Source organism: Microcaecilia unicolor, chromosome 7, assembly GCF_901765095.1.
Source record: "Microcaecilia unicolor chromosome 7, aMicUni1.1, whole genome shotgun sequence".
Lineage (NCBI taxonomy): Eukaryota > Metazoa > Chordata > Amphibia > Gymnophiona > Siphonopidae > Microcaecilia > Microcaecilia unicolor.
Genome location: NC_044037.1, coordinates 178661914 through 178687686, shown reverse-complemented (window position 1 = coordinate 178687686; position 25773 = coordinate 178661914). Strand labels below are relative to the sequence as shown.

The 25773-nt window shown below is 44.6% G+C and overlaps 1 protein-coding gene across 1 annotated transcript in view; it reads right to left on the bottom strand.

Moving 5' to 3' along the window:
• The window catches only part of LOC115474520 (aldehyde oxidase 1-like), a 235978-nt gene that overhangs the window by 59579 nt on the left and 150626 nt on the right, over nucleotides 1–25773 (bottom strand). Inside the window, exons 22-25 of the mRNA XM_030210009.1 lie at nucleotides 16121–16254; nucleotides 13167–13254; nucleotides 5662–5748; nucleotides 3921–4112 (exon numbers count right to left, since the gene is read on the bottom strand). Coding sequence (XP_030065869.1) covers nucleotides 3921–4112; nucleotides 5662–5748; nucleotides 13167–13254; nucleotides 16121–16254 — 501 coding nt within the window. The remainder of the gene's footprint in view (nucleotides 1–3920; nucleotides 4113–5661; nucleotides 5749–13166; nucleotides 13255–16120; nucleotides 16255–25773) is intronic.

Sequence of the window (25773 nt, the reverse complement as noted above, 5' to 3'; positions counted from 1 at the left end):
AAGTTTCTGGATACTTAAAAAAAAATAATTTAGCCCTCTATAGCAGGGCACTAGGAGATGCATTGCACAGGGCGTGGTTCCGGCTTGGGATGCTCCTGGCTACATGTTTCATAATGCGGTGGCTTTGAATGCAGTGGTTAATGGTTGGAACTGGAGAGCTGCCAAATTACCTAGTTCCAGGAGGTAGGTTTAGGCCAGTCCTGGGTTGCTGACAATGCTTGTGGAGCACTGGGTTAATGCATTGTGCAATCTAAAGGATTTGCATTTTGTGGTGTGATGTTTCAGCTGTATTGGAAAATCAAGAACAGCGTTTAATTTTTCAGTGGAATACTTTATATCCTTATGGTTTGAATCGTGAATTTGATTAAGCTTCTTGGTGTGCCTTAGGATATATATTTTTTGTTATCCTTTTGTTAGCTGTTGGGGTTATATAAAGGCATTGTTGAATGGGGGGGGGGGGGGGGGGACTATACTGCATAAGTGTATATTTTCCATCCTGTTGATGACACTCCACTCTGATGAGAGTGTGGGATATCTGCTCTAGCACTGCCGATCTTCATTTGTAAGTAGTTGTTTTTTGACTTTGTGATGTTTCTTATAGGAACTGTATTCTTTAGTATGTTTTTGGGGGGGGGGGGGGTGTTAGTAGCTTTTATATGTTTTGTATTGGGATATGTTTTTAATTTTACAGAGAGGGACTTTTTTTACAGTGCGTCTAAGTTGGACTTTTGACATTTAGCGCCAAACGTCAAATCCAAATACCCATTTTCAAAAAAAGAAAAATGTCTTATCTTTTTTTTTTTGAAAATACCATTTTGAACAAGGTTTTGTGCTTTGTGCGTTTATCTTTTTAGCCCATTAAAAAAAAACAAAACAAAAAACACACAAGATAAAAATGCATAAAATCAAGCCATCGGGATACAGGAGAGGGCCAGCTTTTTTAGCAGACTGGTTCCCCAGACAACCCAGGAGAGCAATGGGGCACTGTGGTGGACTTCATATAAATGCTCCCAGGTATACACTTCACCGTTGCTCCCTTATCTTGTCTGCTGAGCCCTCCAAATCCCACCCAAAATCCACTACCCCCAACTGTACACCACTACAATAATCCTTACGGATGAAGGGGGTACCTATATATGGGGACAGTGGATGTCAGATGAGTTTTGGAAGGCTCAAAGTTTCCACCACAAGTGTGACAGGTAGAGAGAGATACGTACCTGAATCCCCCACTCCATAGTGCACTGCACCGACCACTACAGTACTCCAGGGACCTGCATGCTACTCTAATAGATCTGACTTTAACATCTGAGGTTATCATAGAGGCATATTTGGGGGTGGGAGGGGGTCAGTGACCACTGGGGGTGGTATTGGAGGGTCACTCCCGATCACCTCCAGTGGTCATCTAGCTATTTATGGTACCTTTTTGGGCCTTATTCATTCTGAAAACAGGTCTAGGTTAGTTTTAGTCATGTACGTTTTTTTGTTTTGTTCCATTATGGCTGTAAAACGCCCAAGTGTTAGGCATGACCTAATGCGGCCTTCGAAACACCCCTGACACGCTCCCTTGTGATTTGGATGAACTGCAGATGAATTGCATAGATAAATGTCTGCAAAATAGGTTTTGAAAATACCGATTTGGACTTTAGAGAAGAAAAACGTCCAAATGGTGCTTAATGACACGTTTTGGACATTTTTCTCTTTTGAAAATGAGCCCCAGAGTGTCTCACTCCTGATGACTGCAAACAAAACACAGATTGTGTAGCGTGAGGACTGAGTATTCTCCATATCTACAGTGGCAGCTACCCCCTGGTCCTTTGGGATTATGACATTTTCCAAGAAACTGGTGTGATTTACATGGATCACTGTCACTATATGGAAAGTGAATACCTGTTGAAGATACTTGTCCGATTTCTCCATTTCCTGGAATTACATCCGAGTGAAAGAACTGTGTTTTTTTTTCTTTAATTGGAACTTTGCTGTATTTTTGGTGAAGCTTTTCAGGATTGGACTATTTAATGAGCTCCTTTGGGGCAACTGAGATGAGTCATCACTAATTGGGTGCTATGCTCTGTTAAATCTGATTCATTTAGTTTAGAATAGGTAGGTATTTTACCTGTCTATTTAGTTTTCTGGATTTTGTTGTGCTCAGAGGATTTTTAGCTGTGTTTAATATAATTTAATTATTATTTATTTGGATTTTGCTCACACCTTTTTCAGTAGTAGCTCAAGGTGAGTTACATTCAGGTACATTGAATATTTTTCTGTCCCAGGAGGGCTCACAATCTAAGTTTGTACCTGAGGCAATGGAGGGTTAAGATCACAAGGAACAGCAGTGGGATTTGAAGCGGCCACCTCTGGATTTCAAGACTAGGCCACTAGGCCACTCCTCCAATTGATCAAAGTTTGCATTATTGCTCTTTTTGAATTTAGCCTTTACTAATTTTTGTATTCATTCATTTTTAGGCTTGATTTTTCTGCTTTATCAAATTTATATTGTTTTACTGTAGTATATTTAGATGCTATGTATATATATTTCAGCTGGGTTTCAAAAGGGTCATGGGACAGAAACAGTGTTATCTCTGATAAGCGATGTTCATATGGCTGTAGAAGAAGGTCTTGATACCTTGATGATGATCTTGAATCTTTCTGTTGCTTATGATAGACCATTTCTTGTTATTGGAGGGGGAATGGATTGAGGTGTGGTTTGGATTGGATGAGATAAAAAAGGAATGTGCTTGCGTTGTTCTGTGATTTATGACAGGACTGACTGTTATCACCTCTGTTGTTCAATGTTGTTCAAATTTGCTCTTTGGGCCACAAGATTATCTACGGTGAAACCCCGGGATACATGGTTGACTTGATAGATCTTCCGACCAGAAACAGAACCAGGTCCTATCTGAACCTCCACTATCCAAGCTGCATTGGACTCAGATACAAATCAACCGTTGCATCCAATTTCTCCTACTTAGGTACACAAATGTGGAATGCACTACCAAAGAGTGTGAAAACGATCCATGATCATCTAAACTTCAGGCGATCATTAAAAACCTATCTGTTTTTCAAGGCCTACTCTACTGATCCAACTTAAATGCCTTAACTCCGTAATGCATCAAAACTTCACATCGTAATGGACATTGTATATTCCTTAGTTCCTTGACCCTTGTTGTATTTGTATACCCTAACCTTACCTGACCCTTATTTTACACTGTATTTGTTTAATATCTACTGGACTTGGCGATTGCCTTGACGGTATTATGTAAGCCACCTTGAGCCTGCTAATGGGTGGGAATATGTGGGATACAAATGTTACAAATAAATAAATAAATAAATGTGTACTTAAGCCCTCTTATTCCAGTTCTTTCAGCTTTGTAATTAGCTGTTCAGGCTTTTGGGGTGGGGGATAGGGATACAGCATTATGTTGTTATTGTATGTTTTGAACTTAGAACTTTTCTGCTGAGATGACTAGTCAAATGTAATAAATTAATAAATAACTTAATCAGCTGCATTATTGCAGTACTGTGCAGTTGATGGATGATGGTAGAAATGATATATCTTTGCAAACTGTGATATGCGGTCACGTGCCTGATAGCCAAGCAAAGTTTGAAGTATTTTGCACATATTGACAATGGTTGAGACACACGTGCTGTATATGTAGTAGGCCCCATCTAAAGTAGGAACATGTGATGAATTCAAAAGTACTGTAAAGTCTTTTTGGGTGAGCTTTGAAAAGGTATCACTGCTTACTAAGTCTATTTTTTCCAAGGCTACTTGTACTTTGCCCTGTGGTATGTATAGCATATGATACCAGTTGGCTTATATGCTAAATAAAAGTCACTTGAATGATAATAGCACTAATTAATTCACAGCAAAGATCCAGTAAAAATCAATGTTTTACATAAACTGATTCATTTATAGGTACCTTCTCTGGTGATAATCCGCATCTGGCTGCTACGGCGTCCATCCATGCTTCCGTAATGAATCCTATCTGAGGGAAACCAAATCCTCGAAAGGCAGTGTTGGATGGCAGGTTTGTTTTGCAGGCTAAGGCATGACATTTAACGTTGGGGAAGTTGTAGGCATTGTCCATTTTTATGAGGGCTATGATGAGAACCTTGAAAGTAGCAGATCAGAAAACTTTTAGGTACCTGTATATGTAAAATTTACCCTGATTGTACTGAGTAATAGTATAGAACATGGGACAGTTCCAGTCATTTCCACAGAAACTACTATCCACCTCAAGCACAGTTTCAGTATTCTTTCAACATGCTGTCCTTTACAAAAAAAAAAAGTTCAAATTATTACCAAACAAGTGAAATCTATATAAATAATTCTAACCTTGAACATTCTGAAGCTCACTCTGTGGCAGGGACACACTGAAGCCCTGCACTGTTGGTAGGCTAGGCTGTCAGCACCACTCACTGTCACTCATGTACCACTCACTCTCAGTCATAGACCCACCCACAGCCACGCCCCTTCCGGACATAATTCGCAGCCCCAACGTTCTAAATGAAGCTGCAACTTCCTCTTGCATGGTGGTGTAGATCAGAATTTTTCTTTTTCACCCAGGACTGTATGCCCCGCCCTCGCGTCAAAACGTCGTGACGTCGAGGGTGGAGCAATGACAAATGATGAATCACATCGCACAGCATCCCCACCCTCACGTCAAAACGTCACGACGTCGAGGGCGGGACATGAAAAAAGAAACGAGAAAACGATGTACTGCGCTGCGCAATGCCAGCGCCATGCCGTCCTTCCAGCCTGCCACCCACGGAACGACGAAGCACAGACACAGACGGACGGACACCCCTTCCAGGCTCCGAAACCGCAGGGCTGCGGGGGAGAGAGAAAGCATCGGCGCCGCGAGGAACAGCAGCGTCGGTTGCGGTCAGCACCTCAGGAAGCTGCGGGAGGACGGGGAGCGCCTGCCACTGACAGGAGCACAGCGCAGCACCACTTAAACATAAACAGATTTGCATGCTTCACATCGTCCACACTGCCTGCTCAGCGCAGGAGACAGAGGCGTCAATGCGTCAGCGTCACCTGAGATTCTAATTCCTCTCTTCCTTTTCCTTGGGTATTCCTCCTCTTCTTCCCTCGCACTACTTCCTCTGAACCTTCTAAAAGCCCTACTGGGCTACAGCATGCAGCATACAAGTATGTGAGCCACATCACGTCCTTTTGGTTTTCTACCTCGCAATGGATGGTGTCAATAAATAGCTTAGGGGTGTTCTCAACAATATCGAGAGGAGAGGAAGAACCAGTGATTATAAACATAGCAATTCTCGCCATTGCCACCACAGGCATAGCTGTGGGAGGGAGGGACCCTGGATCCTGAAGCTGGGAGGGGGGAAGGGAATAAAAAGGGGAGGGGGAGCCCGGGAGACGGAGGGGGGGCCCCTGACGCCCACTCTCATTCTCTCACACACACACTCTCATTCTGACACACAGCCTCACTCTATGTCACACACACTCGCACATTCACTCTGTCTCTCTCACACAGTCACTCTCAAAGACACACTCTGTCAAACATACACACTACGATGAAAACCATGCTAGCGCCCGTTTCATTGCTCTCAGAAACGGGCCTTTTTTACTAGTATTGAATAATTCAAACTTGTTTTGCATGAACAGAGTTGATGATAAATGTATAAGAGACTTACAAGGATAGATTCATCGGGGGTGCATCCAGCATTAGTATAGTATGTGGCATCTACAGCCACGACCTTCCCATTGTTCATGAATCCCACCTAGAATAGGAAAGAATGAAATTAAAAACATTTCAGCCACTGTCCTCAACTGTTCTTAGTAACTACACCATCCAGCACAGGAGTAAAATATTTCTTGTGTTGCTAAATCACTCATGGATGGCCACATGGAAAATGAAGAGGAGCTGACATGGAATGAGTAGTTTATAAGTTATTTTTGCATTAACTAATGCCCATATGCATTAAAACAAAAATCAGTCAAGGTCAACAGTTCTGGATGATCTTCTTTTCAGACTTGTTTTGACAGTTTACATCAAAGATGCTATATTCGGCAGGTATGTTCGTTCAGCAGGGGGAGGAACACCACCAAAGTGGAGGAACCAGGACACCACTACAGAAAGTCACAAGGCAATACAAAGGAGTAGGATGGCACTTCCAACACCCCCCCCCCCCAAAAAAAAACCCAGAATGAAGAAGTCGTCTAATCCAGTAGAAAGTTTATTGCAGTAAAAACACTCCTCTAAGACTTGACACAATGTCATGTTTTGGCATTTCCAGTTGTGTCAGGAGTCTTGTAGAAGGCTGCCAGTGGTGAAACTGTGCTGTAGGGCAAGATCTCTTCTCTGAAAAAAGCACAGACTGTGTCTAGTCTTAGACGTGTTTTTTTTTTTTTTTATAATACAAATTATGGCATGGTATATATACTATTTACAATGTCAACACAATTGAATGTCGTGTTTTGTTTTTTAACTGCAATAAACTTTCTACTGGATTGGACTTGACTTCATTCTGTTGAGTCAAGTCTAACCCAGTAGAAAGTTTATTGCAGTAAAAAAACACCTCTAAGACTCAACACAGTACTGTGCTTTTTGTAGAAAATAGACTTCCCCCTACAGCACAGTTTCACCACTGGCAGCCTTCTAGAAGATTCTTACTGCAGGCGGAAACGCCAAAACATGGTACCATGTCAAATTTTAGAGGTGTTTTTTTATTGCAATAAATTTTCTACTGGATTGGACTTGACTTCTTCATTCTGTTGTTGTTTGGGTTGGAAGTGCCATCAGACACCTTACTCCTTTATTTTGCCGTGCAGCAGGGTCCATCATTGCAAGTGTGGATTGAACGATTTGGGCAGGTTTGTTATTACTGTTTGCTGCAGCTTGTTTTATGACAGCCTTCACACGGGCAATATCAGCTCGGTGTGTAGCAGCAGCATGCATCGGATGTTCTCCAAATTTTGTAGTTGATGCTGGTCATTAATGATTATTATGACAGCTGACCCATTACAGTCTCTATCTTCGCATTCTAGTAGTAAACTTTCTGACATGCTTACGTTGCAGGCACAGAAGATAACCTTGGGCAACTAACTTCTCTTTCCCCCTTTCTGAATCTACCAGGTTGCAGAACTTCCTTTCTGAATCTACCAAGTTGCAGAACTATATCTACCGTAACAATTGCGATTTAGCTGAAATGTTAGCTCAAACACCACTTTTTGCACTAACTAAACATCAACTGCAGTTCTGGATTTTATACTTGACGCATAAACTTTTATAACAGTTTCTACATTTTATAGAATTGTAACATACAATTTCAGTTCACAGCTTTAGTTTTCAACTCATTCATGTATAGGCCTACTTCAAAGCTACAGACATATTTAATAACTGGCTTCCTAAACACATTTTTTAGTAACTTAATACATTAATTCATGACTGAAGTCTTTACTTTTCCACATCAAATACTTGTGACTTTGCACCTCTATTGCATTCAGTTAAATTTTTACCTATTGTTTTACAATACCAAGTGGCTTCCAGGTTTAATACCTTGATTAGATTAAAGCATGTGGTGTATTCTCATTATTGACTTCAAAAAAGTGATCTGCCACACGACAAATGTATGACTTCATATCTTTATCTTGATTATTTAATTTTTAGACCAATTGTCCATTAGATGAATTAACTTATAGACAAATTATCTCTTTGCATGAATTGGACTTTAAACAAACTGTATCCTTAAACCAACTGTCATTAGACCAACTGTCCATTAGATGTGTAATTAGACAAATAGGGGCATTTTCGATATGACGTCTAAGTCCGACTTTGGAAGTTTTGCAAAAAATGTCCAAAATCTGAATAGGAAAGAAGGTCATTTAAAAAAAAAAAGTCTATCTTTTGTTTCTGAAAATAGAAGGTTTTGTGATTTGGACGTTTTGTTTTTTGGTCCATTTTCGAAAAAAAAAAAAAAAAAAAAGTCCAAGTGTAAAACACATAAAATCAAGCCAGTGGGATGTAGGAGAAGCCAGCATTTTTAGTAGACTGGTCCCCCTGACATCCCAGGAAAGCAATAGGGCACCCTAGGGGGCACTGCAGTGGATGTCATAAAATGCTCTCAGGTACACATCTCACCATTGCTCCCTGACCTTGTCTGCTGAGCCCCCCCAAAACCCATCCAAAACCCTCTACCCCCAACTGTACACTACTACCATAGCCCTTACAGGTAAAGGGGGCACCTATATGTCGGTACAGTGGGTTTCTGGTGAATTTTGGAGGGCTTACAGTTTCGTCCTCAAGTGTAACAGGTGGGGGGGGGGGGGGAGGTAGGAGCTTGGGTCCACCTGCCTGAAGTGCACTTCTGTCACCACTAGACTACTCCAGGGACCTGCAATAAAAGATATTTTTAAAAAATCCCCCCAAAGTGCTTCATTAAATTTGGCCTTGGTGCGCGGTAAAATCCCACAATACCATGTTAAGCCCAGATTCTAGCGCATTTTAGTAAAATGATTTCTAAATTTGTTGATCTTGCTTTTCTTTGGTGTGAAAATCTCTGCTTAGTAGAAAGTCACTGGTCCTGATGGTATAATCAGGGTTGTCAAAAACATTTAAATGTTGGGCCACATTGGAACAGATGAACACAGGGTCCACCATAGTGGAGGAAGAGTGAAATCCCACAGGAAGCACAAAGAATAAAGGAACAGTGGGAATATGACATGATAGACCTCATAGACCTTCCAACCAGAAACACAACAGGATCAACACGAACATACCTAAATCTCCACTACCCAAGCTGCAAAGGATTCAAATACAAATCAACCTATGCATCCAGCTTTTCCTACATAAGCACACAACTATGGACCGCATTACCAAAAGCCATGAAAACAACTTATGATCACCTAAACTTCCGGAAATCATTAAAAACTAACCTGTTCAAAAAGGAATACCCTGTACCCTGCAACACAACGAAACCAAAGCGCGTAATGGACATATAATAACTCTTCCTCTCTATGATTCTCTTCCTCTCTACGATTCCCTAATGTGTCTGTACACGAACCTTATTCTACCACAACATTACTGTATTTGTTCATACGGGAATTGGCGAACGCCTTTACGGTACTATGTAAGCCACATTGAGCCTGCAAATAGGTGGGAAAATATGGGATACAAATGTAACAAATTAAAAAAAAAGTGGACAATGGCTCTTCTGGGACAAGCCAAAATGACTCCAAGAGTTCAAAAAAAGCAGTTTATTGGTGACTGATAACTTGACTCGACATAGCATTGTTTCGGCAACAATGCCCACTTCAGGAGTCTTTCAATAGATCTGTGCAATGGAATTGCTAACCTATTGGTTAGGTCTGTAGATTTAAATCATAAATCAACATGCCAAAAGTAGACAATGGTCTTTAGAAAGACCTTTTATAAATCTCTTGTCAAAAATGGTAAAATCCGAGCGCTGTGGTGCCCTCAAGGTACTGGTGCAGAACTACAGTTACTTTAAGTGAGCTGAACAGAGGGAGTGAGGTAGAAGGATTTGCCTAATTTTCCACATATTTGTATTTTAGCATTTTTGTATGTTCAGTCAATGTGTTTGGTCCTTTTTTGGAGGCAGAAGGATCTCGGTGATCGGTGCTGGCTACATGGAGAAAACATGACTGCCACAGACTGCAGCTCCTGAGGATGCTCACATCCAGCTTTCCTTAAAGGGGCCTAGGCAGCCTTAGTCACCAATGAAAGGGAGGAGTATTTAAAAATAAAAAAAAACACACCCAGACTACTGCTGCAGGCCAGATTAAGGGGCTGACATTTCTCGTCTAAATTATACCTATGGGGTAGAAAATTCAAAACCTTTCATGTGATCAGCATTGGGTGATGGCCACATAAGGCTTTGGTTTTTAAAATTCTTCCATGACAGCCACTTAAAATTTGGGTATGCAAGCTGCTATATGGCCAATTTTTATGCATTTTGTTAGGGATGGCTTTAGGGGCAGCATGGAGCTGGGCCAGAAGATATATGCAGAGTGATGAAATTCAGCTGGTCTGCATATAACATGTACATATAAGTTAGGACAAAGAAACAGCAGGCCTAACATAAGTGTACATATATTCAATCAATCATACATGTACATATATTCAATCATGCCCTTTATGAATATATGCATAAAGGTAAGCATTGGAACCCGCTCTTAACATTATGCAATACTTGCATTGAATATTAGCTAGAGATTTTACCACCTCAGTACTGGAGATTGAAGGCCAATGAGTGAGGTTTTTCTCGTGGGCCTCAGCCATGTCTAAAACCAGTTCCAAAAGCTGATATGTTCTAATCAATAAGTAGTATCTATCCTACAGTCCATGTTTGATTGCCCATGTGTCTGTGATAAGTTGTCTTGACCATGGTACTATGTTTATTAGATGTTCCTGTTTCATACACATTGAAGAGTTTGACTTCACTAGAGAATATGACAAATGTTGGTAGTTTTATCTGATTATGGCTCCTCCCCAGTTACATCATACTGACTGAGCCGAACCTAGATATTCAGTGGCACTTAATCAGATAGGGCCACTGATTATTCAGTCAGACTGCTACTACTACTACCACTACTACTTATTTCTATAGTGCTACTAGATGGATGCAGCACTGTAAATGAGCTCATTACCATTCATACTGCCATGGCACTATTTAATTAGTGTAGAAAGAAAGTGCAGTGGGCCACAGATGGAACTAAAAGGTGATATAATTATATTACGGAGCCATTAGACTGCATGCAACTTGATGTTGTGATATACTTGTGACTCAAGCATACAGGAAGACATTGTTTTTGAGACTCCATATGACCCCTGATGCAGGCATTTTCCAGAACATGGGCCATGTAATCAGGCCCTCAAATACTGCTGTCTCCAGCCTTCAGTTCCATCTGTGGCCCACTGCACTTTCTTTCTACACTAATTAAATAGTGCTTGTGTGTCAGACTGTCTCTTGCTTTCCTACTATCTAGTGCCAGGGGTGTCTGGGGGAAGAGTTGAAGCAGACTTATTAGTTATCTGGGTACCACAAATATTAATTGCCAGTGCTTGGATAGCGAATTGGGCATGTTGAACTGCAGAAAAAGCAGTTTTAACTAAGCCTGGTTAGCTATCTGGGCATCCTCAAATATTCAATATTGGTGTCTGGATTAGGCCCAGCATTGAAAGTCCAGATTAGATTAAGCCTACAGCAGTCAGCATCTTTAAAATAACTAACCAACATTGACTGAATATCAGGGGGTATAAGTAAATTATAACTGCATTGTCTTTGATCAACAGGATTTTTTAAAATTAGAATACATATAAATACATAAGTACATAAGTATTGCCACACTGGGATGGACCAAAGGTCCATCAAGCCCAGCATCCTGTTTCCAACAGTGGGCAATCCAGGTCACAAATACCTGCAAGATCCTAAAAAAGTACAAAACATTTTATGCTGCTTATCCCAGAAATAAGCAGTGGATTTTCCCCATGTCCATTTTAATAATGGTCTATGGACTTTTCCTTTAGGAAGCTGTCCAAACCTTATTTTAAACCCTTCTAAGCTAACTGCTTTTACCACATTCTCTGGCAATGAATTCCAGAGTTTAATTACACGTTGAGTGAAGAAAACTTTTCTCCAATTTGTATTAAATGTAGTACTTTGTAGCTTTAATGCATGCCCCCTAGTCCTAGTATTTTTGGAAAGAGTGAACAAATGATTCACGTCCACCTATTCCACTCCACTCATTATTTTATAGACCTCTATCATATCTCCCCTCAGTCGTCTTTTCTCCAGGCTGAAGAGCCCTAGCTGCTTCAGCCTTTCCTCATAGGGAAGTCTTCCTATCCCCTTTATCATTTTCGTTGCCCTTCTCTGCACCTTTTCTAATTCCACTACATCTTTTTTGAGATGTGGTGACCAGAATTGAACACAATATTCGAGGTGCGGTTGCACCATGGACCGATACAAAGGCATTATAACATCCTCACTTGTATTTTCCATCCCTTTCCTAGTAATACCTAACATTCTATTTGCTTTTTTAGCCGCTGCAGCACACTGAACAGAGGGTTTCAACGTATCATCAACAACGACACCGAGATCCCTTTCTTGGTCGGTGACTCCTAACATGGAACTTTGCATTACGTAACTGTAGTTTGGGTTCCTCTTTCCCACATGAATCACTTTGCACTTGCTCACATTAAATGTCGTCTGCCATTTAGATGCCCAGTCTCCCAGTCTTGTAAAGTCGTCTTGTAATTTTTGACAATCCTCTTGCGATTTAGCAACTTTGAATATCTTTGTGTTTTCAAAAAATGTAATTACCTTACTAGTTAATCCTATCTCTAGATCATTTATAAATATGTTAAAAAGCAGCGGTCCCAGCACAGACCCCTGGGGAACCCCACTATCTACCCTTCTCCTTTGAGAATACTAACCATTTAACCCTACTCACTGTTTTCTATCTTTTAACCAGTTTTTAATCCACAATAGGACACTACCTCCTGTCCCATGACTCTCCAATTTCTTCTGGAGTCTTTCATGAGGTACTTTGTCAAACACCTTTTGAAAATCCAGATACACATGATCAACTGGCTCGCCTTTATCCACATGTTTGTTCACCCCTTCAAAGAGATGTAATAGATTGGTGAGGCAAGATTTCCCTTCACTAAATCCATGTTGGCTTTGTCTCATCAATCCATGCTTTTCAATATGCTGTGTAATTTTGTTCTTTATAATAGTCTCTACCATTTTGCCTGGCACAGACGTCAGGCTCACCGATCTATAATTTCCAGGATCCCCTCTGGAACTTTTTTAAAATATTGGCATTACATTGGCCACCCTCCAATCTTCCAGTACCATGCTTGATTTTAAAGACAAATTACATATTACTAATAATAGCCACCAGTTCATTTTTCAATTCTATCAGTACTCTGGGATGAATACCATCTGGTCCGGATTTGCTACTCATCAATTTGTCAAATTGCTCCATTACATCCTCTAGGATGTAATAATTTTGAGTAATGCAAGTTTTTTTTAACAACCTTTGACCTTCATATAAATTAGCATATGAAAGAAGACAGCAATACTTTAGCAAAGCAGAACAATCTAGAAACATGCAAAACAATAGAACAGGTATTTCTCTTATTCTGACTATTGACATTTCTTGCTCCACTCACTTTATATTTGCTGAAGAATGGGTGTCTGCCCGCAGTTATGAGTATGTCATCTCCACGCTCCAAAACACAGCGAACTGCACGGCCGGTTCTGAGAAAAGAAGATTTTTTGTTGTGTATGGACAAGAAAGCCTTGTATTCTGATTTTGGACCTCAGTTTATACAGTTACAGTGTGCAATGGTCTGTAGGATCTTCACATATAGGGCAGTCTTTACAAATACTTTTCCCGATATTCCAAAGGGTTTAACTGGGTAGGAGAGACTGCTGAATATCGCCACTAACTGGTCACTCCTAACCAGTAAGGTTAGGAGCGGACTGGGGACAGAGCGTCTACTTAGCAGGTTAGCAGCAATTTTCAATCCGCTAACTGGCTAAGTAACCATATAAAATTAGGACAACATAAAGCAGTGGTGTACCTAGCATATGTGACACCCGGGGCTGATCATTTTTAACACCCCCCTCTCTATATGAAAAAATAATTTTTAGTAATAATCCACGACTCACACAACAAGGGTATACCTAGGAAAAGGCAACATCTTAAACATTGCAGTGAGTACTAGAACATCAATACACCCACTGTAAAACTAAACAAGACATTAGTAAAAATGATCCTGCCAACACAAAACCATATCTTTTTCACATAGAACACAGATACATCCTCGCCAAGTATAGAATAAGTAACCACAAACTAAAAACAGAAATATGTAGACAAAAATTAAACTGAACCCCCAATAAGTCAGATTCTGCATACAATGCAACACCACAGAAACAGTGATGCATGTCCCCTAGTACTGTGCAATATAAAGACGGCAGATGTAAATTTGAAAAAACTGACAAATACCAATCACCACTTTACAAATTAACAAACATAAATAAAACAAAAAAAATGGAAAATAAGATGATTCCATTTTATTGGACTAATACATTTTTCAATTAGCTTTCAGAGGCCAACACCTCCTTCCTCGGGTCAGTATGTTACGGTATCTTGTCCTGACCTGAGGATGGGGTTTTGGTCTCCGAAAGTTAGTAAAAAATGTATTAAAATTAGTCTAATAGAAAGATCACCTTATTTTCATTTTCTATTTATCACCACAACTATAATACTACTTTATCTTAAAGCAAAAAAATAAAATAATAATAAATATTTTTTTCTACCTTTGTTGTCTCTGGTTTCTGCTTTCCTCATCTTCTCTTCACTCTCTCCCTTCCATCCAGCATCTGCTCCCTCTCTCTCCCCCTCCCTTCTATCCAGCATTTGCCCACTTTCTCTGGCCCACCCAGCGTCTGCCCTTTCTCTCTTCCTTCCATGCAGTATTTGCCTGTTTTCTCTGCCCCTTCCATTCACTGTTGCACCCTCTTCCATTCGGTCTGCCCTGTCCCCCTTTCCACTGGTGTCTGCCTGCTTTCTCTGCCCCTTCCATCCAGCATGTGCCCCCTCTGTCCTTTTTACATGATGCAGTCCAACATCCCCCCCCCCTCCATCTTTGTCTCTCCTCTCCCCATCCATCTTCTGCTTTCCAGTATGTATCTCATGTATATTTTACTTTTCTCCTTCGTGGTATCACTTTCCCTCCTCTTTCCATCCTTCTTCCCCCTTCCTCTGAAGTCTGGAATCACTCTCTGCCTCTCCACCCCCTCTTCCCCTTTGGTCTAACATTGCTTTTCCTGCTCTGTCCATCCTCCTTTTCCCTTCCCTTGAGGTCTGCCCTTTACTCTCCCTCCTCTCTCCACCCCCTTTTCCCTTTCCCTGCTGTCTGGCTGACATCGCAACTCTCTCTTCCACGGTCCACCTCAGCTCTCTCCACCCCTACCCCGCTCTGCAGGCCTCCAAGCTTTCTAGCCCCACTGGCACACAGCATCAGCGATGTTAAGAGCTGCCTTTAGCCTGCCCCGGAAGCTTTCTCTGTACGGCTTCCCGCGTAGGTGGGACGTTGTACAGAGCAGGCTTCTGGGGCTGGCCAAAGGCAGCGCTCATGTTGCTGACGCACGCTGCCGGAGTTCTCAGAGTTTAAAGGCCTGCAGAGTGAGGGTGGAGAGAGGAAGGAGAGCATACAATACATCTGAGTAATCGGAGAGGGGCAGCGCTTGGACGGAACCCTTATTTTTCGCAGCAGCAGCACCACCACAGTACATCCCAGCAGCAAAAGCACCGCATCACTCGGAGGAGGAGGGAAAGATGCCTATGGCAGCCACAAGCTGCCGCAGCACCCTTACGACTTGCACCCGTGGCGGACCGCCCCCACCGCCCCGCCCTTGGTACGCCACTGACATAAAGGCTGTCCTAACTTTATATGCTAAAGTTAATCAGGCACTGGTCTGAATATCAGCTGCCTTGTGTCCAGTTAACTTTCAGGTGACCACGGAGACCCAGATATTCAATGTCAGGAACCATGTATATCCTGACATTGAATATCTGGGAAATGTAGAAACAAGGAAGTAGCATGATCAACAGGACACTTTCAAGCAAAACCAAAGAGACGAGACATGGATGGATATTCTTTAATAGTAGAAAAGACTCGATATGGCACAGTGTTTCGGTGAACACCGCCTGCCTCAGGAGTCTGTGTATGGCGATCACTTGTAGATGCAGCCAGAGAGTAAGCAAACCAAATCAAGCCTTTAAAAAGACTAATGAATGGTAAATATGTAAGTAACGTGGCTAAAAGCATCAACAAAGCTAGGAGTGGGATTAAGTCCAATGAGAACTAAGCAAGAAAAATGCAGGGTTAACGCAGAAGCATTTACCACTCCTGTACAATTTCAAAAGATGTGATTCCACAGCCTGTATTATTCAGCATGCAAAAGTGCACAAACCCACACATATCCTTTATTTTTTCACTACTTGAACAAGCTTTGTATGAAGCCATTATACTCTGTCCCTTGACTTTAGGTTTTTATAGTTTTCTTTCTCTCTCTCTCTCTCTCTCTTTTTTTTAAATGTGGAAGTAACACATACTTGTTTGCTGCTACTGCCACAGCAGCTCCCAGGTAAGCTGGCTTTGTTATCTTTCCACCAAAAGCTCCACCAACTCTCGTCACATGACACCTAATCCTGTTAGATGGGACACCCAGTGCTGCGGCAATCACCTCCTGAAAAATCAAGGTTGGTTGCAATGGAATGTTCAATTTTTCCTCCTGGTACAGCATGGTACACATTAATATGAATAGAATAACGTAATATTGAGCTTATATAGTTCTCTACTACTACTGCTACTTATTTCTACAGTTCTGCAAGACATACACAGTGCTGTATAACTGCACACAAGAGACTCTTTTCTGTGGAGCTTACAATATAGTCAAGACATAGTCAAGAGTCAGGGTATATTATATTCATAGAAGACTTCAAAATGCTTTACTGTCAATCAAAGCTACCAAGTTTCCAGAGGGATACCACAGGCTAATCCTGAAATTTAAGCATTCTTTCCCAATGTGATTTGGTATCTGTTGTTTTATTTATTTATTTATTATGATTTATTTACCGCCTTTTTGAAAGAATTCACTCAAGGCGGTGTACAGTAAGAATAGATCAAACACATATAATAGGCAATTACAGCAGTAAAAATATTTAAATAACAATAGAAAGTATGGCATAGTATACTACTTAAAAATATTTCAAACTGCCAAGAGTGCAAATGAATAACAAAAACTATAGGTATCACTCTTTTGTTCAATCTATAGTTGGACGTGGGACTTTGATCAAAAAATAGATATTTATATATAATAGGCTATGATGTTGGCCATTTCAGTGGAGTCCTAGTGTTAGGTTCCCTGGGCTGTTGAGGCTATTTTTTATATATAAATATCTATTTTTTTGATCAAAGTCCCACGTCCAACTATAGATTGAACAAAAGAGTGATACCTATAGTTTTTGTTATATAGTATACTACTTACAATGTCAACACAATACGTAATAGAACATTTTAATTGATAGTGAAGGGTAAAGCAAAGATGGAAAATATAGATAGGTAAGAGAGTAAGAAAGTAAGGTGATTAATTTAAAGAAAGTTGCACAAGAGGTCAGAGATGGTTTAATATTATCTCAGCTGGGGTAGGAGTGGATAAACATGTCCTGCTGTAGTATGTGGAGCTCGTGTCACTCCTTGTGTGAGTGAGATTAACAAGATTAGTTACTTCTTCCATTAAAGGTCTGGTTGAAGAACCAAGCTTTCACCTGCTTCCTGAAGTAGAGATAGTCTTTTGGTTTCAAATAGAAAAAGAATGATCATAAATAGTAAAATGCATTTTAGAAGTAAGTTAGGCCTGGTCAAAAATCTCCCCCTGGAAACTGGCTGGCTCCCTTGCGAGCTCTGATCAACATGGAGCTCAACAGAAGCATTCAAGTAGCTATATGGAAGTGCATATAGCATGGGCAGCTCTGAGGTGAGGAAAATGCCAAATAAACAGACATGCATATTACGTGTTACCCAAAAAGGACCACTTTTGTCCACCGACTCTGCCCATTTGTGCTGGTTGACTGCGTTGTCAAATTTCTCCTTCCATCCAAAATTAAGGCCCCTTTGAGGTCAGTTTTTGAAAGATTTGCCTGCACTATATGTTTTTTTTTCTCCTTGTGCCTGATATTCAGCCAGATTGGCAAAGGATATAAATTTAAATGCTGGCACTGCTGTTTAATCATTTTTGTTTATTCAGTGGTACCATGTTCTTAACTCATGCCACTGAATATATGGCTGACTAGCGGCTACATTGATGCCGATCTATTAATTTTAAACAAATAAATTATCCATATGTCGAGCAATTGAATAGCCTAGGCACTCACATTTGTGTATTAATTATGCATACAAATGTTTAGAAAACTAGCATTTACATGTGTATGTATGTATTTATTTATTTATTCTCCAAATGTATATTTATTTATTTGATGCTTATATCCCACATTATCCAAAAAATCTTATTTGGTTCAATGTGGTTTACAATAATGAAAAATTTATAACAGTTTATACAATGGAATATGAAAACAAGTTGTACATCATGTACAGATGAAAATAAGCAACATTGAAGTTTAGTCAAGTGAAGTAAGCATTTCTCCGAGGACAAGCAGGCTGCTTGTTCTCACGACTGGGTGACGTCCGCGGCAGCCCCCACCAACCGGAAAGAAGCTTCGCGGGACGGTCGGCACGCAGGGAACGCCCACCGCGCATGCGCGGCCGTCTTCCCGCCCGTGCGTGACCGCTCCCGCCAGTTTTCTTTTTTTCCGCGCCTGGAGAGAGTCGTGCTTTGCCGCTCTCTCTACTTCAGCCGCCGGATTCTTGCGATCGCGTTTACGCGGATCGCGCTTCGTTAGTTTAATTTAATCAATCCTTTTACCTTTTCTTTTTACAAAAAAAAAAAAACAAAAAACAAAAGACTGCGCGTGTGGAGCACGCGCTCCCCTTTTTCCCTCGCTTCCAGCGGGGACGCTACGTTGCGGCCTAGTGGTCGCTCGGTCGTTTGTTTTTCGTGGTGTGATTTTAGCCACCATTGACGACTTTGACTTCGCCGACGCGATTTTTCCGTCGATGTCCTCGAAGGTCCCGAGTGGATTTAAAAAGTGTGGTCGCTGCGGCCGGCCGATCTCGCAGACCGACACCCACGCTTGGTGCCTCCAGTGCCTCGGGCCGGAGCACAATTTCAAGTCGTGTGCTTTGTGTCTCGGTCTCCGGAAACGGACTCAGGTTGCGAGGCAAGTTCTGCGGGACCGTCTTTTTGGAACTTGCGCCGGCCCCTCGACGTCGACCTCGACGGCATCGGTATCGAAGGCCGGTTCTTCGGTACCGGTATCGATGCCCGAGACATCGGCACCGATGGCAGCGACCCCAGGAGAACAGGTCCCGTCGGCCCGCCGGTGAGAGTGGGGTTGAGAGGCCGCGTGGGCAGTCGGCCCCGGTCACTCCCTCAGCTCGTGAGCCACGGGACCGAACCCTGTCTGACCCGGTGCCTCGAGACCGAGGGGGATCGACCTCCTCCTCCTCCATGCCCTCCGGCGCCGGTGACGTGCATCGAAAGAAGGACAAAAAGCGTCGTCACCGGACGCCCTCGGTGCATCCTGAAGAGGAGTCGACGCCGAAGCGTCATCGTCGAGAGGAGAGGTCCCCATCGGTTGTGGAGGTACCGACGCGTCGGGGTTCCGGCACCTCGGTGCCGTCTCCTGGCTCCCAGCAGCTTCCGGCACCGACACCCTTACCGGCCCCACCGCCTTTCCCGGCAGTGGGCCTGGACGAGTGCCTCAGAGCCATCCTTCCGGGGATCCTGGAAGGGCTGATGCGCCAGGCTGTGCCGGCGCCGGGGGTGCTTGCGCCCTCGGCGCCGATGACTGTGGCGCCGGCGAGCTCTAGCCCGGCGCCGGAGCTGTCGACACCGCCGCCGCTTGCGGTGCCGGTCTCGACTGCTACGCAGGTGGAGTCCCCGTCGACATCGATGGAGGGAGCTCCGTCCCCGCCGGCGCGGGAGTCCACCGCTCGACGACACCGAGACCTCGGTGCCTCGACGTCGAGCCGGGCCCGGTACAGGACTCAGCTACATGAGCTAATGTCCGATACCGAGGATGAGGACTCGTGGGGGGAAGAGGAGGACCCTAGATATTTCTCCTCAGAGGAATCTACGGGCCTTCCCTCGGACCCCACGCCTTCACCGGAGAGGAAGCTCTCACCTCCTGAGAGCCTCTCCTTTGCCTCCTTTGTGCGGGATATGTCGATCACCATTCCCTTTCCCGTGGTCTCTGTGGAAGAGCCGAGGGCCGAGATGCTCGAGGTCCTCGACTATCCATCACCACCTAGAGAGTCCTCCACGGTGCCGCTGCACAATGTCCTGAAGGAGACGCTGCTCCGGAACTGGGTGAGACCGTTAACTAACCCCACCATTCCCAAGAAAGCAGAGTCCCAGTACAGGATCCACTCCGACCCAGAGCTCATGCGGCCCCAATTGCCCCATGACTCAGCGGTCGTGGATTCTGCTCTCAAGAGGGCACGGAGTTCGAGGGATACCGCCTCGGCGCCCCCGGGGCGGGAGTCTCGCACTCTGGACTCGTTTGGGAGGAAGGCCTACCAATCCTCCATGCTCGTGACCCGCATCCAGTCATACCTGCTCTATATGAGCATCCACATGCGGACCAATGTGCAACAGCTGGCGGACCTGGTCGAGAAGCTCCCGCCGGAGCAGTCCAGGCCTTATCAGGAGGTGGTCAGGCAGCTGAAGGCATGCAGAAAGTTCCTGTCCAGGGGTATTTTTGACACCTGTGACGTGGCATCTCGTGCTGCGGCCCAAGGTATAGTGATGCGCAGGCTCTCATGGCTGCGCGCCTCTGACCTGGACAACCGCACCCAGCAGAGACTGGCCGACGTCCCTTGCCGGGGGGATAACATTTTCGGTGAGAAGGTCGAGCAGATGGTGGACCAACTGCATCAGCGGGAAACCGCTCTCGACAAGCTCTCCCACCGGGCGCCTTCAGCATCCGCCCCCACTGGTGGGCGTTTTGCCCGGGCACGGCAGGCTGCACCCTATTCTTTTGCAAAGCGTAGGTACACCCAGCCGGCCCGAAGGCCTCGTCAGGCACAGGGACAGCCCCAGCGCGCTCGTTCCCGTCAACAGCGTGCGCCTAAGCAGCCCCCTGCGCCTCCACAGCAAAAGCCGGGGACGGGCTTTTGACTGGATCCACGGGAACATAGCCGCCCTACAAGTGTCCGTACCGGACGATCTGCCGGTCGGAGGGAGGTTAAAATTTTTTCACCAAAGGTGGCCTCTCATAACCTCCGATCAGTGGGTTCTCCAAATAGTGCGGTGCGGATACGCCCTGAATTTGGCCTCCCTGCCTCCAAATTGTCCTCCGGGAGCTCAGTCTTTCAGCTCCCATCACAAGCAGGTACTTGTAGAGGAACTCTCCGCCCTTCTCAGCGCCAATGCGGTCGAGCCCGTACCACCCGGGCAGGAAGGGCAGGGATTCTATTCCAGGTACTTCCTTGTGGAAAAGAAAACAGGGGGGATGCGTCCCATCCTAGACCTGAGAGGCCTGAACAAATTCCTGGTCAAAGAGAAGTTCAGGATGCTTTCCTTGGGCACCCTTCTGCCAATGATTCAGAAAAACGATTGGCTATGTTCCCTGGATTTAAAGGACGCATATACTCACATCCCGATACTGCCAGCTCACAGACAGTATCTCAGATTCCGCCTGGGCGCACGGCACTTTCAGTATTGTGTGCTGCCCTTTGGGCTCGCCCCTGCCCCACGAGTGTTTACCAAGTGCCTCGTGGTGGTAGCGGCCTACCTACGCAAGCTGGGAGTGCACGTGTTCCCATATCTCGACGATTGGCTGGTCAAGAACACCTCGGAGGCAGGAGCCCTCCGGTCCATGCAGTGCACTATTCAACTTCTGGAGCTGCTGGGGTTTGTGATAAATTACCCAAAGTCCCATCTCCAGCCATCCCAGTCTCTGGAATTCATAGGAGCGCTGCTGAATACCCAGACGGCTCAGGCCTACCTTCCCGAAGCGCGGGCCACCAATCTCCTGGCCCTGGCTTCGCAGACCAGAGCGTCTCAGCAGGTCACAGCTCGGCAGATGTTGAGACTTCTGGGTCATATGGCCTCCACAGTTCATGTGACTCCCATGGCTCGTCTTCACATGAGATCTGCTCAATGGACCCTAGCTTCCCAGTGGTTCCAAGCCATCGGGAATCTAGAAGATGTCATCCGCCTCTCCACCAGTTGCCGCACTTCACTGCTCTGGTGGACCATCCGGACCAATTTGACCCTGGGACGTCCATTCCAAATTCCGCAGCCTTCGAAAGTGCTGACGACGGATGCATCTCGCCTGGGGTGGGGAGCTCACGTCGATGGGCTTCACACCCAGGGTCTGTGGTCCCTCCAGGAAAAGGATCTACAGATCAACCTCCTGGAGCTCCGAGCGATCTGGAACGCACTGAAGGCTTTCAGAGATCGGCTGTCCTACCAAATTATCCAAATTCGGACAGACAATCAGGTTGCAATGTATTACGTCAACAAGCAGGGGGGCACCGGATCTCGCCCCCTGTGTCAGGAAGCCGTCGGAATGTGGCGTTGGGCGTGCCGGTTCGGCATGCTCCTCCAAGCCACATACCTGGCAGGCGTAAACAACAGTCTGGCCGACAGACTGAGCAGAGTCATGCAACCGCACGAGTGGTCGCTCCATTCCAGAGTGGTACGCAGGATCTTCCGAGAGTGGGGCACCCCCTCGGTGGATCTTTTCGCCTCTCAGACCAACCACAAGCTGCCTCTGTTCTGTTCCAGACTTCAGACACACGGCAGGCTAGCGTCAGATGCCTTTTTCCTTCATTGGGGGACCGGCCTCATGTATGCTTATCCTCCCATACCTTTGGTGGGGAAGACCTTACTGAAGCTCAAGCAAGACCGCGGCACCATGATTCTGATAGCGCCCTTTTGGCCCCGTCAGATCTGGTTCCCTCTTCTTCTGGAGTTGTCCTCAGAAGAACCGTGGAGATTGGAGTGTTTTCCGACTCTCATTTCGCAGAACGACGGAGCGTTGCTGCACCCCAACCTTCAATCCCTGGCTCTCACGGCCTGGATGTTGAGGGCGTAGACTTCGCTGCGTTGGGTCTGTCTGAGGGTGTCTCCCGGGTCTTGCTTGCCTCTAGGAAGGATTCCACTAAAAAGAGTTACTTTTTCAAGTGGAGGAGGTTTGTCGTTTGGTGTGAGAGCAAGGCCCTAGAACCTCGCTCTTGCCCTGCACAGAACCTGCTTGAATACCTTCTGCACTTATCAGAGTCTGGCCTCAAGACCAACTCAGTAAGGAATCACCTTAGTGCGATTAGTGCTTACCATTATCGTGTGGAAGGTAAAGCCATCTCTGGAGAGCCTTTAGTCGTTCGATTCATGAGAGGCTTGCTTTTGTCAAAGCCCCCTATCAAGCCTCCTACTGTGTCATGGGATCTCAACGTCGTCCTCACCCAGCTGATGAAACCTCCTTTTGAGCCACTGAATACCTGCCATCTGAAGTACTTGACCTGGAAGGTCATTTTCTTGGTGGCAGTTACTTCAGCTCGTAGGGTCAGTGAGCTTCAAGCCCTAGTAGCTCATGCTCCATATACCAAATTTCATCACAACAGAGTAGTGCTCCGCACCCACCCAAAGTTCCTGCCGAAGGTGGTGTCGGAGTTCCATCTTAACCAGTCAATTGTCTTGCCAACATTCTTCCCCAGGCCGCATACCCGCCCTGCTGAACGTCAGTTGCACACATTGGACTGCAAGAGAGCATTGGCCTTCTACTTGGAGCGGACACAGCCCCACAGACAGTCCGCCCAATTGTTTGTTTCTTTCGACCCTAACAGGCTAGGGGTCGCTGTCGGGAAACGCACCATCTCCAATTGGCTAGCAGATTGCATTTCCTTCACTTACGCCCAGGCTGGGCTGGCTCTTGAGGGTCATGTCATGGCTCATAGTGTTAGAGCCATGGCAGCGTCAGTGGCCCACTTGAAGTCAGCCACTATTGAAGAGATTTGCAAGGCTGCGACGTGGTCATCTGTCCACACATTCACATCACATTACTGCCTCCAGCAGGATACCCGACGCGACAGTCGGTTCGGGCAGTCGGTGCTGCAGAATCTGTTTGGGGTGTAAATCCAACTCCACCCTCCAGGACCCGAATTTATTCTGGTCAGGCTGCACTCTCAGTTAGTTGTTCTTCGTAGGTCAATTTCTGTTGTACCCTCGCCGTTGCGAGCTTCAATTGACCTGGGTTCTTGTTTTGAGTGAGCCTGACAGCTAGGGATACCCCAGTCGTGAGAACAAGCAGCCTGCTTGTCCTCGGAGAAAGGGTATGATACATACCTGTAGCAGTTGTTCTCCGAGGACAGCAGGCTGATTGTTCTCACCTACCCTCCCTCCTCCCCTTTGGAGTTGTGTGTTTCATCTTTTTGCTAGTTATTCAACTGGCGGGAGCGGTCGCGTACGGGCGGGAAGACGGCCGCGCATGCGCGGTGGGCGTTCCCTGCGTGCCGACCGTCCCGCGAAGCTTCTTTCCGGTTGGTGGGGGCTGCCGCGGACGTCACCCAGTCGTGAGAACAATCAGCCTGCTGTCCTCGGAGAACAACTGCTACAGGTATGTATCATACCCTATCATTATAGTAGTCATTATAAAGAGTATCATATTAACATAAGGACAGTGGTAAAAACTGATACTTTTTATATTAACCACTAATATAGGAACTTAGTGAAGAGAAGGACCTTTAAAAGTTTTCAGAAGCTTAAGTCATTACTGATTCGTTTGATTTCAATTGGAACAGAACTCCATTTCTCGGAGAGGGTGGTGGACGCTTGGAATGCCCTCCCGCGGGAGGTGGTGGAGATGAAAACGGTAACGGAGTTCAAACATGCGTGGGATATGCATAAAGGAATCCTGTGCAGAAGGAATGGATCCTCAGAAGCTTAGCTGAAATTGGGTGGCGGAGCATGTGGGGGGAAGAGGGGTTGGTGGTTAAGAGGCTAGGATAGGGGAGGGCAGACTTATACGGTCTGTACCAGAGCCGGTGATGGGAGGCGGGACTGGTGGTTGGGAGGCGGGAAATACTGCTGGGCAGACTTATACGGTCTGTGCCCTGAAAAGGACAGGTACAAATTCAAGGTAAGGTATACACATATGAGTTTGTCTTGGGCACACTGGATGGACCATGCAGGTCTTTTTCTGCCGTCATCTACTATGTTACTATATAGGGGCTCATTTTCAAAGCACTTAGACTTACAAAGTTCCATAGGTTATTATGGAACTTTGTAAGTCTAAGTGCTTTGAAAATATGCCTCTATATATGTATGCTACCAGTTAGTGCCCAAATGACAGAAATGTCTACATAGTGTGGATTTGTATTTTATGTGCTCGTAATTGGGGTAATGCAGAGTTAGGAATTGCATTACGGACAGGAAGGTCTATTAAGTCCAGCATATAGTTTGGAGCTATCCCATAGATTATTTTATAAATGAAAGTACATATTTTGAAGATAATCCTGGCCTTTATGGGTAACCAATGTAATTTGATAAGAAGTGTCATTGTCCTGTCAAGCTTGAGACTCTAAAGACCAGTCTAGTGGCTGTATTGAGGGTAGTTTGAAGAGTTCCTTATTTAGTGATATCTTACTCAATTTAAAATATGCTTGTAAATGCTAGCAAGTCAACTGTGTTATTCTGCAGATACACACAACTTACATGAAGTGTAAGTTAAGTGCGTATTTACAAGGGAGGAGCATACAAAGGGGTGGAGCATGGGCAGGGCATAGGCAGTTATGTGCATCATGCTGCACCTAGGCATATACCAGTTCTGTGGTTGGCATAAGTGTGAGTACCTGAATGTGAGATGCGTCAATACCCAGTTTTACTAGTATTCTATAATGGAAAGTAGGCATCTTTGCGCCCTTATAGAATAGAATCATATTGCACACCTTCCAAGTGCCTAATTGAAGATGACCAGTTATAGAATTGCCCCCTTAGTAGCTACATGTAACCACTAAATAAATAAGTGGTAGCTTCGCCTTTGTCCTTCCCCAATGCTAGCCCCTTATTCTAAGGATAAAATTTGGCCATGAATTAAGTTAAATTAAATTAAATTTGGCATTTATAACCCGCTTTACTGACAAG